The 18,778-nt window shown below is 34.5% G+C and overlaps 1 protein-coding gene across 18 annotated transcripts in view; it reads right to left on the bottom strand.

The window, feature by feature from the left end:
• Nucleotides 1–18,778, bottom strand: part of kcnma1a (potassium large conductance calcium-activated channel, subfamily M, alpha member 1a) — a 679,240-nt gene that overhangs the window by 36,406 nt on the left and 624,056 nt on the right. For 10 of the 18 annotated variants that reach the window (XM_039773065.1, XM_039773162.1, XM_039773168.1 and 7 more), the window contains 2 exons: nucleotides 10,472–10,555; nucleotides 165–295 (listed from right to left, as the gene is read on the bottom strand). In XM_039773065.1, coding sequence (XP_039628999.1) covers nucleotides 165–295; nucleotides 10,472–10,555 — 215 coding nt within the window. The remainder of the gene's footprint in view (nucleotides 1–164; nucleotides 296–10,471; nucleotides 10,556–18,778) is intronic. The other 8 variants (XM_039773191.1, XM_039773117.1, XM_039773201.1 and 5 more) reach the window with 1 other exon arrangement.

Raw genomic sequence — 18,778 nt, 5'->3', positions numbered from 1 at the left:
TTTCATTTTTCACTATTAACAAAGGCTTACAGTATATAACGTAAACAATTCATTTATTGTACTACTCATGCAATAATAGAAATTCTGCAGAATAATTTATCGAGAGAAACAAATTTGAGACAGATTCTAACATAAATAGAAGCAAAAAAAGAATAAAAACTTACTGCACTCATTAATGAGTCTAATACGCTGACAGCAAAAGCAGTTCCACAAGCAAAGGGCTGAGTAAGATACAACTCGGTGTCAGGATCATCATCATCATCTTGGTCCAGAAACTGAACATTGGAGTCATTCACTGAGAAAAGACACATTAACATTTTCGTAATTACTATTTCATGCTCAATTTTTCATTTTGTCATCATTATGACTTCACACAATTTTAATTTAATAGTAAAACAAGTGTTCCTGAAGTGTTAAACAAATACGGAACAAACTCTATATTTGGTTCCTGTAAATGAAAAGTTTCTGTATACTTACAGCAAAGCAATGTGAGATACAGAATAATACCTTCCTGCACAGAGACTGACTTTAATTTATTCCTCTCAGATTCTCATAAACATTTGTAAAGTGTTAAAAGTATTATTTCTTCATAATGGCATACATATTTATAATTTTGCATCATACATGATAAATAGGAATCTCTTCATTCAGAATGGAAGGGTCACTTATTATCACCGTAATGAAATACCTGAATAGAATCAGTAATATGGGGGGGTTGAGGGAAAGGGACGGTACTTGATAAATATGCTCTTAATTTTAAAGTTTACTATTGTCAGGCATGAAACCTTGTAATATTTGTGTTAAAATTAATTCAGACTAAGAAAATGCAAGACAATCATTAAGTAGTTTTTAAAATGATAAAAAAACTAAGGCACATGGACTTTACAATAAAATGTGAGTGAAAAACATTAAAACATGCAAATATAACAAAAAAGTGCATACAGATAGCCATGATGTTTAATGTAAGATAAAAAATATTATACATTATTGTACAATACAATACTATTATTTTCTTTACCACAACAACTTGAAACATTATAGCAATATTTAAGTTCATCATCAAAGATAACATTTGCAATAAAGATTTGGTCCAGCGGTGTATAACTAAATATTTATCTTACTTTTCTTCCTAGATACTGCAATAACAATTCAGTACAGTACAGTGCTGCAGTATTATTGTAAAATGTATTAAACTTACCAGGAATGTTTATTGTTTATAAAAACACACATACACATAGCGATCCTATCCAGAGAAAGTCTTGAGTAGTGCCAACTGACAGTCACTCCACAGTGTTTCACATAGGATACAGCTACACACATGCATACACAGAAATCCCATCCAAACAAAGTCTCGAGTGGTGCCACTCCGCAATATTCTGCATAAAATCATCTATATATGGATTCACTATCACTAGCTCTAACAAACATGCGGGTGTCATTGTGACACACAGAAAAGTTTAGCTCTTTTGGTTTTATGCTACTTACTAACCAAACTATGAGTTGCTTTTACCACAGTTGTTCTAATTATTGAGGAGTGAGCTCAATAGCATTGATAAACCCTGTGCATAAGAAATGTACCATCAAACTCACACTTGGTACCCATTTATTATTTGAATCAGTCTAGATAAAACACAAGGAATAGAAAATATAAAACCAATATGGTATTTCTTAATGCATATCAATATCAAATAGAAGAAAATATAACAGAAAATAAAATAGATAGCAAAGTCTGGATCTAAACAGTCTTAGAAAAGCTTACTGAAAATCAGAAGTGTCAAGGAGTGTATGTTTTGGACGGCTTTTGGTTTAGCAGTCAGTGTTGTTTAGTTACATCTTCTGACATCCAAAAAAGATGACTTTCCATCTCTTGGTTTGACATTGCCCTTTTCTTACTCTTCTTTTGGTCCATCAGACAAGCCATATTTAAGGTTAAAATGCACACATGGGGTTTAAGGACATGTGACATTGCACACATTTGATTGGCCATCCTCTCCTGAGGATGAATGACTTTGATCAAAGTGTTTGATCTTTAAGTAGCTCTGCACTCCTTCCTTGCCTAAGCTGTAAATTAATTTAGTAATCCTAGTCCTTCAGCATTCACCTGTTCAAAGGTTAAAAACGGGTTGTGTGGTGTGTACTTATTTCCCTTTTCCAGGTAATAAAATAATTGAAAAAGAAGATGACTGGAAAAAAAGCTTACATTACTAGTATAATGCAAAATAATGCTCGCAATGCCCCGCGAGTCCTATAAATTCAGTTCACCCTAGTTCGTTTCACCAAACTTTTTAAAATTTCATATAAACAGTTTGCAGTTGAAAATGTGAGGATATTGTACACCAGAAAAGTCTTAAATTGTACTGTAAAAACTAAGAAATCCACTGTTCTTTGTACATGTGAAAATACTGCTACAACTACTACTACTACTAATACTACTACTACAGATACCTATTGTTAAACCAATTAACTCAATATTATATAAATCCCACAATTAAAAAAGAAAATTTGCACAGATTCAAGAATAGAGATATTGTGGTTGTCTCCGTAATGGAAACAATACACTATGTGAAAACAGGAATATTGTTTGTCAGATATTTTACAATGAGTCTGAAGAAATGTTTAGAACTTGAGGGGAAAAATGGTCAATTTCAGGAAATAAAAAAATTCCACATTTATTCAGACAATGAAGGATAAATTCAGCATATCATATTTAATATGTAATAATAATGACAGACAATATTGCTATTTCAGTGACATTATTTATGTGCAGTTTTCATTTATATTAGTTTACTCCTATACTGTTCATTTTGGGCTAATTAGTATAATTTAAAATGGGCTGGTATAAGTGAGGCTGGGTGTGTGTTGCATTGCATTGGGCTTATGTCCCCCATAAGGGATGATTCTTATCTTGCACTTCTAAAGTAGGCTGTAAATCATCTTGTCCCTATTGATGGTAAGGGGAATGTAGAAATAAAAACTAAAAGAATTAACTAAAGAATATGGTTACCTGGAAACAATCATGTTTTTGTTAGAAATTGATACCTTTTAGTATGAAGATACCATTAAACTCATTTAAAATATAGTCATGGTATTACTAATGTTTATAATGGCTAATAATGATTAAAATAAATGATTTTAAATTTATTATTCACATATGGCTACAAAACCCCATTTTCAGCAGCAATTCCTTCATTATCCAAATGGTCATCTTCCTTAGCTTATCCTTAATTAGTTATGGTTACATGTTAATTGGTTATTAGAGAAACCTTTGTAATTGCATTACCCCTGTTATTCTGTTTACTTGGGTTACAAGGTACTGGCATTCAAAAAGTTAAATTCTGGGTTTAATAATTGCCAAAATGAAACAGCTTTGTCAAGGAACATATCAGTATATTGTGTTTTTTTCACAGAATAAAGGCAATTCCATATGACAAATTGCTAAGAAACTGAATATTTATGTGAACATTTAATACGTGTCTATTACTTTCTTGAGAGCAGAGGGCAAACTGGATCTAAACAGAAGAGAATAAGAAGGGTCCCAGATGCACAGCTGCCTAAGAGGAAAATGACATCAGAGTATGTAGTGTAAGAAACAAATGTCTTACTGGTCCCTCAGTTGATTTCTTCCTTAAATACATACAAAGAAAACAGACATTGAACAGAAGATGACTAGAAAAGTGTATAATGCTCAACATCCTGGAGTGATCTTTTCTCTGTTACAGATGTCTATATAAACATGTCTAAATATTTAGTAATATATGAGCGTGTGTGAATATTTACAGTTTTAAATTAAACTTTCAAAAAGTCAAAGGACTGGGATGTCTAATCTCATTAGACTCTTCACTATGCACAACAGTATGTCAAAATGTATGGTTATGTATGGTTATGTAGTCTGTTATGAGTATGACAGTTGTCAGGTGCCTAAACAGAACATGTTTTTGACCATGGGCATACAACAAAGAATTGGAAATAAATTGTAAGGTACTGTCTGGGAGTACTTCAAGTGTGAAACTGTCAGCAACAAGAATGTAAATGTAATAGATGATGATGATGATGCTATCAAAGATGCCGAGGACAGTGGCATCCTGAAAAGAACAAACATCATAAAGAAGGTAAAATGTCTTTACTTTGTCCTTGCAGAAAACTGCTAAATGCATTTGCTATTTTCAATGTCTATATATTTTAATTCACTTTTATTATCCTAATGCACTTCGCTTCTGCGTTGACAATTCTAATACTAGTAAAATACTGAAATAATCCCTTTTGGTTATTTTTCACCTTTTCTGAAATATTTCTCTCTAATTGCTTTGTAGCTTTTCAAGTACGCTTTTAAACCACTGCTTTCATGCTCTCATTCCTATGGTTAGCACATGAGTTATCTGCCTTGTGTGCTTTATACAAAGTACATCAGTTTTATTCTTTCAGGCTCCTTTTTAATCTAATTATTTACCCAATGTAGAGTTTTTTTTCTTCTTTTTTTTCAGTTTCTTGGTCCCCAATGCAGGCTGTAAATAATTGTAAGGGCCTGCATGCCAAAATGACCCAAAAATATAGGGGATCTTTTTAATCTTAGAAAGAATAAAACAAACTGTAAAAATGCTGCAGATTATACTGTAGATTTAAAAAACTTTTCTGTCAATCTATATTTGGCAGTTTTCTACGAAGGTTTACCATGATTTTAAAACACACTTTTAAAAATTGTTAACAGATAGAAAGAAATTAGACTTAATTTTCCCTTTTATCATATTTGCTTATTGTATGGTACAACAACATTCCACTGGTTTTTAACCGTTCGAGTTATTCTAAGGGAGGCAACCGCAATGTGTCTGTGACTGCTGGGAGGAGCAAACTGAGAATCAAGCCACTGTTACCAAGAATGTGAGACAAAAGCATCAGAAATTCAGTGTCTCAATACTTCCGATTTAAATCTGAATTCTCAATTTAATCCTGTCTCAAAAGTTTTAGTTGTTAGACACAATGGCATTATTTCATAGTGTAGCATTGACAAATCATTAACAAAAACAATGACCTAAGAGAAAGTTCAGTTCTTAACCTATGTCTGTGATAGACGCTATTGAGTGATTTGTGGGTGGTCGTTTTGTAACAGTAACACACACTATGTCGGAGTGTACAAAGTATAAAAATAGCAGTACAGAACGTATCCCTTTGCACTTCATTAAGAATCTACTAAATTCCAAGGGTCAGATGGACAGATTGAAATGCTCAATCATGCCTGCTTTGACAACATGACCATTTTTTTGTGCTCTTGGTAAGGCATACTTCCCTTACTTAGCAGCCATCTAATAAAAGAGGCCAGATTACACATAAACCCCAAAAATACCATTTTGCTTTACATTATTACAAATATTTGTGCTATATGGTTAGTCATAGACAAATAAAACCTCAAATATACAAAGGACAGAACATGACATTGAGAGTAGGTGTCAACCCTGGAATAAGGGACAAGAAAAAGCTTGTTTTTAGATTTAGTAGGTTATTACAACTATGTACTTTTCAAAACATTCCAGACCTTTGACTGACTTGAATAAAAAGTGTAAATGGAATAACGTTTTGAAATTTGACCACTGAAAAAAACATAACATTTTCCTGACCCATTTGGGTCTTTATAATTTTCTTGACCCTGTTTTACTGTAGGTAAATACATCTGACTCAGGGCTGGATGCCATTGTGATGCAGGTAATCAGAGGTAAAAAAAACTCTTTATCATATTCCTTAGCCCGAAGCTGTTGTCCTGAGAACAGAGGTATAGTATGCGGCCATTGAATGTGAGACCTTTGAGGTGAAATAGGCTATCATTAAGCTGCAGCATATCGACAGGTATGGAAATTCACCAATGCCTCATATCATGCTTATATCCAGTGGATAGCTCTCCACAAGAATAAGCAGTCTTTGGATGTTCAATACAGAAACAGGCATGGTTTCAAGCCTGAACATCAAAAGGCCTAACTGAATTAGAAGGCAACCACTCTTTCTAATGTACAACCTCATGGTAAGATCCACTCTGCTTAGTAAGGCACAGCTGAAGGGGCAGAGCTTGTTAAAAATGTGATCATGGTGTTGGTTTTAATATAGAAGGACTTTAAGGAGATGCAAAGGAGTGGAACTTCACGCAGGATGGATATGCACCAGAAAAGAATAATTGTTATTTTGAGCTGACTCCTCTCTGGTGTGCAACACTAAAAGGCATCCCAGAACAGCTAGCAGCAGGTCTGATGAGTTATTTAATGCAGACTCAGTTTGAGACAGAGAGAAGGAGGGAATAAAAGCCAGAGGAGACATGACTAGTTGCTCCAGGCAGTTTACATAAATGCTCTAACGAGAGGGTGTTTTTAATAAATAAATAGGGAACCCATTTGGTAAGATAAACTGTTTTCTCATCTTCTTTCTATTATAAAACCATAATATGTATATTAGGGAGCAGAGATAGAGAGCGAGTGTATATACTTATATACAGAAAATATATAAGTACATGTGTATGTGTGTATATACAGTTAGGTCCATAAAACTTTTTTCTAATTTTGGTGTGTATGTGTGTTGTTTTGGTACATTACTACAATGAATTTTAAATGAAAGAACTCAGATGCAGTTGAAGTGCAGACTTTCAGCTTTAATTCAGTGGGGTGAACAAAAAGATTGCATAAAAATGTGAGGCTACCAGAGCATTTTCTTAACACAATCCCTTCATTTCAGGGGCTCAAAAGTAATTGGACAAATTAAATAACTGAAAATAAAATGTTCATTTCTAATACTTGGTTGAAAACCTTTTGCTGGCAATGACAGCCTGAAGTCTTGAACTCATGGACATTACCAGATGCTGGGTTTCCTCCTTTTTAATGCTCTGCCAGGCCTTTACTGCAGCGGCTTTCAGTTGCTGTTTGTTTGTGGGCCTTTCTGTCCAAAGTTTAGTCTTCAATAAGTGAAATGCATGCTCAGTTGGGTTAAGATCAGGTGACTGATGTTTTTCTTGCCATCATTCTGGTAGAGGTTGATCTTGGTTTCATCTGTCCACAGAATGTTTTTCCAGAACTGTGCTGGCTTTTTTAGATGTTCTTTAGCAAAGTCCAATCTAGCCTTTCTATTCTTGATGCTTATGAGTGGCTTGCACCTTGCACTGCACCCTCTGTATTTACTTTCATGCAGTCTTCTTTTTATGGTAGACTTGGATATTGATACGCTTACCCCCTGGAGAGTGTTGTTCACTTGGCTGGCTGTTGTGAAGGGGTTTCTCTTCACCATGGAAATGATTCTGCGATCCACCATTGTGGTCTTCCATGGACGTCCAGGTCTTTTTGTGTTGCTGAGTTTACCAGTGCTTGCTTTCTTTCTCAGGATGTACCAAACTGTAGATTTTGACACTCGTAATATTGTAGCAATTTCTCGGATGGGTTTTTTCTGCTTTCGCAGCTTAAGGATGGCTTGTTTCACCTGCATGGAGAGCTCCTTTGACCTCATGTTGTCTGTTCACAGCAAAATCTTCTAATAAGCAAACACCACACCTCAAATCAACTCCAGGCCTTTTATCTGCTTAATTGATAATGACATAACGATGGACTTGCCCACACCTACCCATGCCTTTGAGTCAATTGTCCAATTACTTTTGAGCCCCTGAAATGAAGGGATTGTGCTAAAAAATACTTTAGTTGCCTCACATTTTTATGCAATCTTTTTGTTCAACCCACTGAATTAAAGCTGAAAACCTGCACTTCAACTGCATCTGAGTTTTTTCATTTAAAATTCATTGTGGTAATTTACAGGACCGAAATTAGAAAAAAAGTTGTCTCTGTCCAAATATTTATGGACCTAACTGTAAATATGTATATATATGTATATACAGTCATATGAAAAAGTTTGGGAACCCCTCTTAATTCTTTGGGTTTTTGTTTATCATTGGCTGAACTTTCAAAGTAGCAAAATCCTTTTAATATATGACATGCCTTATGGAAACAGTAGTATTTCAGCAGTGACATTAAGTTTATTGGATTAACAGAAAATATACAATATGCATCATAACAAAATTAGACAGGTGCATAAATTTGGGCACCCCAACAGAGATATTACATCAGTACTTAGTTGAGCCTCCTTTTGCAAATATACCAGCCTCTAGACGCCTACTATAGCCTTTGATGAGTGTCTGAAATCTGGATGGAGGTATTTTTGACCATTCTTCTATACAAAATCTCTCCAGTCCAGTAACATTTAATGGCTGCTGAGCATGGACATCCTGCTTCAAATCATCCCATAGATTTTCGATGATATTCAAGTCAGGGGGGACTGTGACATTCCAGAATATTGTACTTCTCCCTCTGCATGAATGCCTTTGTAGATTTCGAACTGTGTTTTGGGTCATTGTCTTGTTGGAATATCCAAACCCTGCGTAACTTCAACTTTGTGACTGATGCTTGAACATCATCCTGAAGAATTTGTTAATATTGGGTTGAATTCATCCGACCCTCGACTTTAACAAGGGCCCCAGTCCCCGAAAAAGCCACACAGCCCCACAGCATGATGGAACCTGCACCAAATTTTACAGTAGGTAGCAGGTGTTTCTCTTAGAATTCAGTGTTCTTCTTTCGCCATGCAAAGCGCTTTTTGTTATGACCAAACACCTCAATTTTTGTCTCATCAGACCAAAGCACTTTGTTCCAAAATGAATCTGTTTGTGGCGTGAATGCAGAAAGGGCTTCTTTCTCATCACCCTGCCAATATAGATGTTCTTTGTGAAAATTGCACTGAATTGTAGAACGATGTACAGATACATCATCTGCAGCAAGATGTTCTTGCAGGTCTTCGGAGGTGATCTGTGGGTTGTCTGTAACCATTCTCACAATCCTGCGCACATGCCGCTCCTGTATTTTTCTTGGCCTGCCAGACATGCTGGCTTTAACAGCAACTGTGCCTGTGGCCTTCCATTTCCTGATTACATTCCATACAGTTGAAACTGACAGTTTAAACCTCTGAGATTTTTGTAGCCTTCCTCTAAACCATGATACTGAACAATCTTTGTTTCAGATCTTTTGTGAGTTGCTTTGAGGATGCCATGCTGTCATTCATCAGAGGAGAGTCAAAGGGAAGCACAACTTGCAATTGACCACCTTAAATACCTTTTCTCATGATTGGACACACCTATCTATGAAATTCAAGGCTTAACAAGCTAATCCAACCAATGTGGTTTTGCAAGTAATCAGAATTGAGCAGTTACACGCATTCAGAATATCAGCAAAATTACAAGGGTACCCAAATTTTTGCACAGCCAGTTTTTCACATTTGATTTAATTTCATACAACTAAATACTGCTTCACTAAAAATCTTTGTTCGGAAAACACCCCAGTACTCAGATGTTCCCAGAAAATGAGAAAAGTAAAGTAAAATATTATGCAGGCTGAGAGGGGTTCCCAAACTTTTTCATATGACTGTATATGTATATAATATGTGTATATATATATATATTTAAATGTGTGTATATATATATATATATATATATATATATATATATATATATATATATATATACATATACACACACTCTCAACATGTACATATATAGATATGCTTCAACATTTATTGCTTTACTTTCATTAATAATAATCCACCTATAGTATAATTTATGTGTTTTGGAATATTTAATCTCATAATATTTTAGTACATTTTTTACTTATAATGCCTTACACATACTAATCCATACTCTATAGAATTTAAAAAGAAAAACATTTTTTACTTAAACATCATATAAGAAGATTTGTGCAATACATTTCAAGATGATGTACATAATAAGACATAGAGATGGTGCTACACAATAAAATATTAATGGAAGCATAATTTATGTAGAGTTTAAAATTATCAGGAAATTGACCTCAACAATTATTAAATAGTCCACAAAAACATGCATCCTTTCCTGATAAAATAAAGATTGCACTGCTCTGGCATTATTTATAGTTATTTTTACAGCACCAATGGACTTAATTTTCAGACAAAGCTCAAATATCGTTGTATATGAAATGCACATCTCAAAAGCATTCTTTATTTTATAGCCTCAAAACCTATTCTTTGGAGATTAGTTGTAGCAAAAAGTAAACAGCTTAAAGGAAGGTTTGATCTCGAGTTTTGTTTTGAAATTTTATTTCTTCCCAGACTTCCTGTGAGCTGTGAAAAGAAATGTCAGTCATATTGACAAGATGCTGATGAAAAGGGCTTGGGCCAAAGAAATGAACTGTGAGAAGATGCTATGGAAACAGCCACAAGGACAGACTAGTGTGATCAAAGACCTAGTGATGCTGTGTGAAAAAAATCATTAAAAAAGGCCAAAACAAGACAGTCAATTTCAACCAGAACCAACAATAAAATGTGTTCAAAGTGGTGCCATGGGAGCAGCCCTCTATTGCAGGCAGATAAATCAAGAGAAAGCTGATGAAGGAGGGAGAATGACACTGCAGCAAAGGACAAAGGTACTGCTTACCCAGTTCAGTTATCATTTGAATGTTGGCTCCACTGTTTTTTTCCTGACTGAATGAAACCAAAGGCAGTACTTTGCCAGGTTTAGCTAATGATGCAAAACAGTGTTGGGGGGAAATAGTTATAGAAACAAGTGAAAGGGAGAAGAGGCATGTAGACTAAGAAAGGACAAAGAACAAGACAAACATTTCTAACCTTATACAGTACACAACATATATTACTTTGAAACACAGAAAGAAAAAAACATACTGGCCTGAGTACAGCTAAACAATAACCACCTACATAAATAATCTTAAATTTTGGATAGTACACTATGCAAGAAAATACACTGAAATTTTGTTTTGTAATTATACATTCTGCATACACTGTTGTTGATATACATAAACAAGTTTCTTAAACAAACATGCGATTTTGCAGATTGTAGGTTTAATGATTTAGAAAAGGAGATGATAAGTTAACATGGCATCACTGCTGATTTTACACTACTGTGTTACTCTGCAGATCTATTATGTTTATTTGTGATCATTGCATGCAGGATACAAAAGAATATTCAAATAATGCATTATTTTTATAATGAATAGCCACATCATCATCTAATAAATTGTACTAAGAATTTACAGAGACCTATTTTTAATATGGTTTCTATTATTACGTTATTACTGTTATATTTTATGCAAGAAATGTAACCTCCACTGAGGATCAGTGACATGTCTTTCACAAAGCCTGACATTGTGCTAACAGAAACCGCTGAACTACAATTTTACAAATGTTGGTAGCTGACAAGCAAGTCATGGTTGATTTGTACCTTGAAGAGATTTACATCACACTTCAATAGGCTAATTCTTATTTTGAAAATTTTATGTTTAGATGTAGAAAACAATCATGGTTGAAGGGATAACCAGTGAGTTGTAGGTTATTCAAATAACTAACTATATTAATTTTTCATTTTAAGACAGGGAGAGGAATCGTTCAATATCTGAATCAATAGAAAAAGTAATCTATAATATGATGGGATACACTATGGTCAGGTAGGTAATGCAAAGTCTTATAGCTACAGAAGACTGTATTCAGGTCCCAGCCTGGCAATTATTAGTGTAAGATTTGCGGTTTCTCCTTATCACAAGGCATACTGTCTAGCTGTCCACCAAAGATTGATTCCTGCCTTGCAGCAGAAGCTGCCAGGATTGGCTTTGTTTCTGTATGCCTGAATTGGACAAAATGGGTTAGATATTTAGGAGACCAAACTAAATGTACAGCCTTAACCTTATCCAGAACAATGCATATTTTGTAATTATTCTTTAAATGAGTTAAAGGTAAAAACTAAAATCTGCAAAAACTGAAAAATGCACCATTTTCTGTAATAAATATGAAGCAATTACAGTGCTAAAAATACGGACACATTTGGTTACAAGAAATGCATTGTGGGTTCAAGTGTAATACATGATAATAAACTAATACTGATCATATAATTTAATGGTAGAACATATTTCCTAAATGCTAGTAAAACATTTATGAAAAGTATCTTCTAAAAGAGAAGAAATATAGCTCAACAGACAGCACATATAGTATTTGTTTATTGTCTTCCTAATTTTAATTGATTATTTTGGCATTTTATTCAGATGCTAGTTTTTTTTTAATGTTTTGATTTTTTTAGGACAAACTTTTAAAAATATAAAAAGGCTTTGGGTAGTTTATCTTCAAGCAAAGAAACCACTTTTGAGTGTATTTAAAATCATGGAAAGCTGAGCTCTTTCCTGAACTCATAGTTTGCTCTTTGTCTTGATAAATGTCACTGTTAATTCAATCCAATTGTTCTGTCTGTTTTATGATGATAACGGGTTTTAATGTACAGTATGCTGTATAGCAATTATTGCCTAGTTTACAATTTAGCAGGGCTTTTCCTAAGGAAATCAAAACATTTTCATTGACACTTTTTAAACACATTTTTAAGACACAGAAACCACTTGAAAAACAGTGTTATGACAAAAAATGTACTTTACAAGTTGAAAATGCTCTTATACAGTATATTACATATGAATCTGTATATGGGTAACATTTCCTTATTTGCTTCATCAAAAATAAGAATAGTGATCACCTATTGCCTTTTGTCAACTCAGGACTGTGGCTAACCTTGTAGAGTACAACCTTAATATTTTTTATGAACTTCCAAAACATTAACAGTTAGGGGAAACTGAAAGATGGGGGTACCAGTTAGTGCTGCGTCAAAGTGACAAAGTGATAAGGTGATAAATGACATTAAAAGATTTAAAAACAAAAGAAGACCAATCAATATATTTTAAAATTTTTAATTAACTGCTGTCTCAATATCTTATTTATTCTTGGTCTGTTCAAGTATCTTACTGATGCAGTTTTTAATATCCTCTAAAAATATAATCTGGTGTAAATTCTAACTATTCCTTATTTACTCTTACTCACTCTTCGTTTTACAGTGTGCGTCTTCTTCTCTTATTGTTTCACTTTATAAATATCTTTGATGATTACAAAAAATGCTCCATTCCATCAGAGGCCCTTTTATCTACAAATTGTCCAGGTTTCTCACTTCTGAATGGCTTCTAATGCAGGTATGCCCCTTCTTACACAAGTATATTACCACTAGGTGGTGGTAGCATTTGACTCTGCCATATTTGCAATGAGAGAGTAACTTTTTTAAGTCATTTAAATTCCATTTATACATTGCCAGGAACAAATTAAATTGAATACACATAAATCGCTAAATCATTTTCAGGCTTTTTCCAATATCCTGCATTTCTAACTTATTACCTACATGTAGCATTTCTACCTATTAACAAAAACTGCACACAAAAAATATTTTCTTCTTTTGAAATACTGCATATTCGCATCTATTTTTTAAGTTAAAACATATAGTTATAATATGCCTCCTGGACGCCTCCCTGGTGAGGTGTTCCGGGCACATCCAACCGGGAGGAGGCCTCGGGGAAGACCCAGGACATGCTAGAGGGACTATGTCTCCCGGCTGGCCTGGGAACGCCTTGGGATTTTTCCGGAAGAGCTGGAAGAAGTGGCCGGGGAGAGGGAAGTCTGGGCCTCTCTGCTCAAGCTGCTGCCCCAGCGACCTGACCCCGGAAAAGCGGAAAAGGATGGATGGATGGAGTTATAATATGTATGTACTTTAATATATGAATGCAGTAGTCTATATTTTAGTATGCACTGCACACTATGTTAGGAAGAAAATGATCTTAACAAAAATCCTTAAGTCATATACATATATATTAATGATGTACAGTACTACTATAGGGGAAAAAAAACCTAGAATAACTAAAGCTTCGGTAGTTCTAAAACTAATTACCACTACACAGTACTGGAGTGCAAGTTATATAAAAAGAGCACATAATGATACATTATACTCAAAAGGTACAGTACATTGTTAGACTATGATTGTCATTACACATTATTATAAAAACATATGCTTTGTTGTAAGTGAAATACATTATGACAAAACCAAAACAAAATGTAAATATCAGAAGTAACAGACCAAGGTACTCTTGAGTTTTATTGAACCCCTCTGTGATTAATGCTGAATGAAAAGGCAAGTAAGATATTTGATGCTAAGCATTGAACCAGAGGATGCAAAGCTCACAATTCATCATACTACTTTAATCAATCCAACCTTCCAGCCTCATTCCTTGTTTAAATATACAAAATATGATCACATTGGCTGTAGTTCTAAATTATTTATTCTTTTTTATTCTTTGTTTCATTAGCAGAAGTCTCTGGAGGGGTAAAAGTTCCTTTCATTACTGGGGACAAAAGCACAATCTTGTGAATTTTCAGAAAAAGGAAATGTTCTCATTTAGTGTTTTGTGGTAATTTTTTTGTTGCTGCTTTCAAAGAAGTTGATCATTATCTGTTTGTAATGCTAATCACATTTGAAAGTAAACAATGAAACAATTTTGATTAGGAATTTTCTGACCAGGTTTGGTAAAATAAAACAAAAAAGAATTGTGGTTTGACTTGTTCTGGAGTTAATTATGTATTGAATGTGTTTTTTTTTTTTCGTTTTTTTTCTCAGTATATTCAGAACATGTCCTTTACTTATATTAATACTGTTATTGTAATACAGTTGTGAAAACCAAATACATGGTTAACAGTAACTACATGGATTTAACAATTTAAGCATAGCACTAACTGATGTCATCTATTGAAGACTTCATAAAATAAAGTAACTAAAGCAGTTAACTAACAGGAAGCAGTTAACTGTTTCAAAACTGAAATAGAGGTGCTATTTCCTAGTCCTGCTGAAAAATACCCTGAAGCTCACAGGAACATTATTGTTGATTTGTTATACTGTACTTCTATTATTATACTTTGTTCCATTTGTAAAAATACTATAGCCAACTGTTTTTAAATATCTGTGTGGCTTGCAATTTAATTTAAACCATTTGTATCAGCACTGTAGTGTTCATCTAATCTTCATTCTCTTCTTGCCTTCCAGGCAGAATGCAAAGAAACTGTTTTTATAAAATAAGAGCACAAGTTTATTGAAGTTGTTTTTCCCAATTATGGCATATATTAATTCTCTTCTGAAACTTTTTTTTATTAAATGTTAAATAATACTAAGTGTAGCAACACATGTCCCCTCAGCAACTTATAATGTAGGTCAATAGGAGGATAGAAAATACATGAAACTGGTCCTAAATACTAGTTCCCAGTATTGAGTCATTTCTTTAGATTGTACAAATAGATTGCTTATTTCATGATATGTGATATCATTGGAAATGATATTGTGTATCATTTTTGCAAAAGTATAATTTTTGTGAGATGCTTACCATTTTCAAGAAATCCTGCTATCTACCTCTACTAAGTTTCCTATACAGTATTTTCAGGCTCCTTGTTTTTTATCACATTATGGTATCTTCCAAAATAATTTTTTCAAGCAATACTCAGTAACATTAAATTAAAATGTGAAAACAATATATTGGAAATATTTGCAAATGTATTAGAAATAAAAAAAACTGAAATATCACATTCACACAAGTATTCAAACCATTTATTATCCACACCAGAACTCTTTCTAGAGTTGGCCGCCTAGTCAAACTGAGTAATCTGGGGAGAAGGGCCTTGGTAAAATAGGTGACCAAGAACTCTGGCTGAGCACCAGGGAAATTATGTGGGGATGGGAACAACTCTGCTTTATGGTAGAGCGGCCAGACAAAAGTATCTTATTAGTAAAAGACACATGAAAACCTGCTTGGAGTTTTCAAACAGGCACCTAAAGGATTCTCAGACTTTGTGAAACCAAGACTGAATTGTTTGGCCCAGTTCTAAGAGTCAAGCAAAGGCAACACATGAGTGGCATAGGGATAACCTTGTGAATATCCTTGAGTTGCCCAGACTAAGCCTGGACTTGAACCCAATCAAACATTTCTGGAGAGACCTGAAAATAGCTGTCCATAGATGGTCTATTTCCAAGTTAACAAAGCTTAAGAGGCTCTGTATAGAGAAAATCTAAAAATCCACGTGTGTGAAGGTTGTTACATCAAATAAAGAGTAATGGGTCTGAATACTTTTGTCATGGTGGAAATTCAGTTTTTTTAGTTTTAATAAATTTGCAAAAAATTGTAAAATTCTGTTTTTGATTTGTCAATCTAGGGTAATTGAAATGATTTTAGTGTAAGGCTACTACATAACAAAATGTGAAAAAAGTGAAAGGTTCTAAATGTGATAACCTTTTATCCACAAAAGAATAGAGTACTTGCAGCTCATTTCATGATTAGTGTAGTTACAATTGTACTTTTGACAGTGATTCAAGCAATCAGTGTAGTTTTTTTCTCTTGAACTGGGAATTTTTCTAAGGATTCGGATAGACAAGTTCACATTTTAAGTTCACAGTATGTCTATCAGTCTATAAAGTTTGGCATCATTTCTGATCCTTACATTTATGGGCCATAAAACACCAATGAGAAGCTTTGATATGGAGAGAGGAAAATTTATACCCATCCCAGGGTTGCCCACACTTTTTCGGCTTGCGAGCTACTTTTCAAATGACCAGGTCAAAATGATCTACCTACATTAAAAATTATATATATTTATTTATATATATATATATATATATATATATATATATATATATATATATATATATATATATATATATATATATATATATGTACTGAATATACTTTATACATAAAACATATGTTGTCATACCTTGCATAACTGAATAACCTTTATGGCAAAATAACAATTCAATGCATTTATGGACACTACAGTATTTGGATTCGCATAAATAAGTAGAGACGAATAATGCAGTCAAGTAGGTAGCACATTTCCTCATGTTTGGGTACTTTTCCTCTGTGAGTAAGTTCCAAAACTGTCCAAGAGCCCCAGACTTCAGCTGAATGTCATCCTGTAGTGTCAAAATCTCATCCTCCACTGTAGAGGAGTTTTAGGTGAAACAGTGTTGCAATTTGTGATGTGAGTGAATCTCTCTCAACATTTTCCCTAAATGGATAGCACTTAAATGTAACGATTGGCTCAAGTAAAGCCGAGTCTTGAAACCGTCTGTCAAAGTCTGACAGGCAATTTTCAATCTGCTCTGTGTAGCGTATGCTGTCAAGTTGCGCACACGCCTTTCATTGTGTCTCCAGCTCTGACTCGAAGTTTTGGATGTTCCCCAAATCAAGGGGCTGCAGCTTTCAGGACAGATGTTGCATTTTTCGTTTGAAAGCATTAACTGAGCCTTTCATATTGACCATGGAGTTCTCGTTTCCTTGCAGCTGTAAATTAAGCTCATTTAACACGTCTAGCGGCCATTTATTGTTATTAAGTTGCTTGTATTCTGCATTTTTAATGACAAGGAGAAACTCCATTTTTCTCCAGGCAGAAGTCTTGAAATCTCAGCAGGAATTTCTCCCTAGCCATCTGTCTCAACGAAGGCCTCTTTTTATCATCTCTCCATCTTGGAAGGACTTCTTATGCTTAACGATCGAGTGACTCACCCGGAACGATGCTTTGGTGTGTCTGCCTTTGCTTCTGAATTCAGCCGAGTGAAAAATGACGGCTGTCCAATTAACTGCGATTTTAGTTCCCTCTCCTTTCTCTTTCTCAGATCGCTTTTCGGAAGGAAGTCAGTTTCGTAGTTTTATGAACAGTTCAAAAGTGCCTTTCCACATTTCCTTCTTTGGAATAGCAATGATAGATTGACAGGTCAGACAAACACACTTTGATTGTGACATTGTAAGAAAAAAATCCTCTTCCAATTCCACATCCAGTCCATACCCTCCCCAAACAATTTTTTTTTTAAATCCCTTCTTTAGTTGATATAAATTGGAAGGCTAACTAACACAGCTGGAGTAGCTGTAGCTAGCGCCTTTGATCGTGCATGCGGGATGACCAGTGTCTTAGAAGAAAAGAGATCTCAGACTGGCCGCCCTGTATGTCAATCAAGTGGCAAATGCCATAGGGAGAATATATGATAGACTAACGTTAAATAATTTTTTTTTTGAATGCAACGCAATCTACCTGCACTACCTTTCCGATCTACCGGTCAATCGCGATCGACGCATTGGGTACACCTGCCCTATCCCTCTATGGTTACATTCAGGACAAATGCCAATTGGTGGTACAAATGTACAAAATGAAAAATAGTGCCTATTCATGAATGCCTTTGCTTCTGAGAGTAGGACTTACTGTAAACACCATTGGGAAATAATCACTGTTGAGCCCAGTCATACGAGACTACTGTTTGCATACTGATGGGGTCAGTTTTCCAGCACTCAGTATTAATGGGGTTCTAGAGACATTTTCCAATTTCTGAACTCAAACTGGAAGAATCGATCAAAGTTAGAAAGATGAAAACAGACATCTTTCAATTGCTGCCTTGAACTAGGCCTTTTCGGTAAAATTAAATGCTTTTATTTCACATTTCATTTGGAAACCTATTAGCCACCAATGTAAGCTGCTGTAGGAGAAGTGTTATTTATTTTTTAATTAGTAAACAAAGGAATAACTAATACAATTCTAAAAAAAATAACTGGATACAAAATTAACAAACTTATCCTTAATAAAATGTTTATAATGTACATTTAACAATGCTTCATTTGAAACATGTGGAATACCTCTCGGTATAAATCAGGGCTGGGCAATGTCGGTCCTGGAGAGCCACAGTGGCTGCAGGTTTTTCTTTCAACCCACCTTGTTGTTGTAATGAGAAGTCAGTTATTGCTGATGAAGCACTTATTGCTTAAGTGACATTTTGATTCTTCATTTTAGTGGTCTTGCTCGTTAAGTGTTCCCAACCTTAATTGCTTATGTCAATCTGAAACAGCTG

Source organism: Polypterus senegalus, chromosome 1 (assembly GCF_016835505.1).
Source record: "Polypterus senegalus isolate Bchr_013 chromosome 1, ASM1683550v1, whole genome shotgun sequence".
In the NCBI taxonomy this organism is placed as follows: domain Eukaryota; kingdom Metazoa; phylum Chordata; class Cladistia; order Polypteriformes; family Polypteridae; genus Polypterus; species Polypterus senegalus.
Note: the sequence above shows the minus strand (reverse complement) of the source record. Positions and strands in the feature narration are given on the sequence as shown.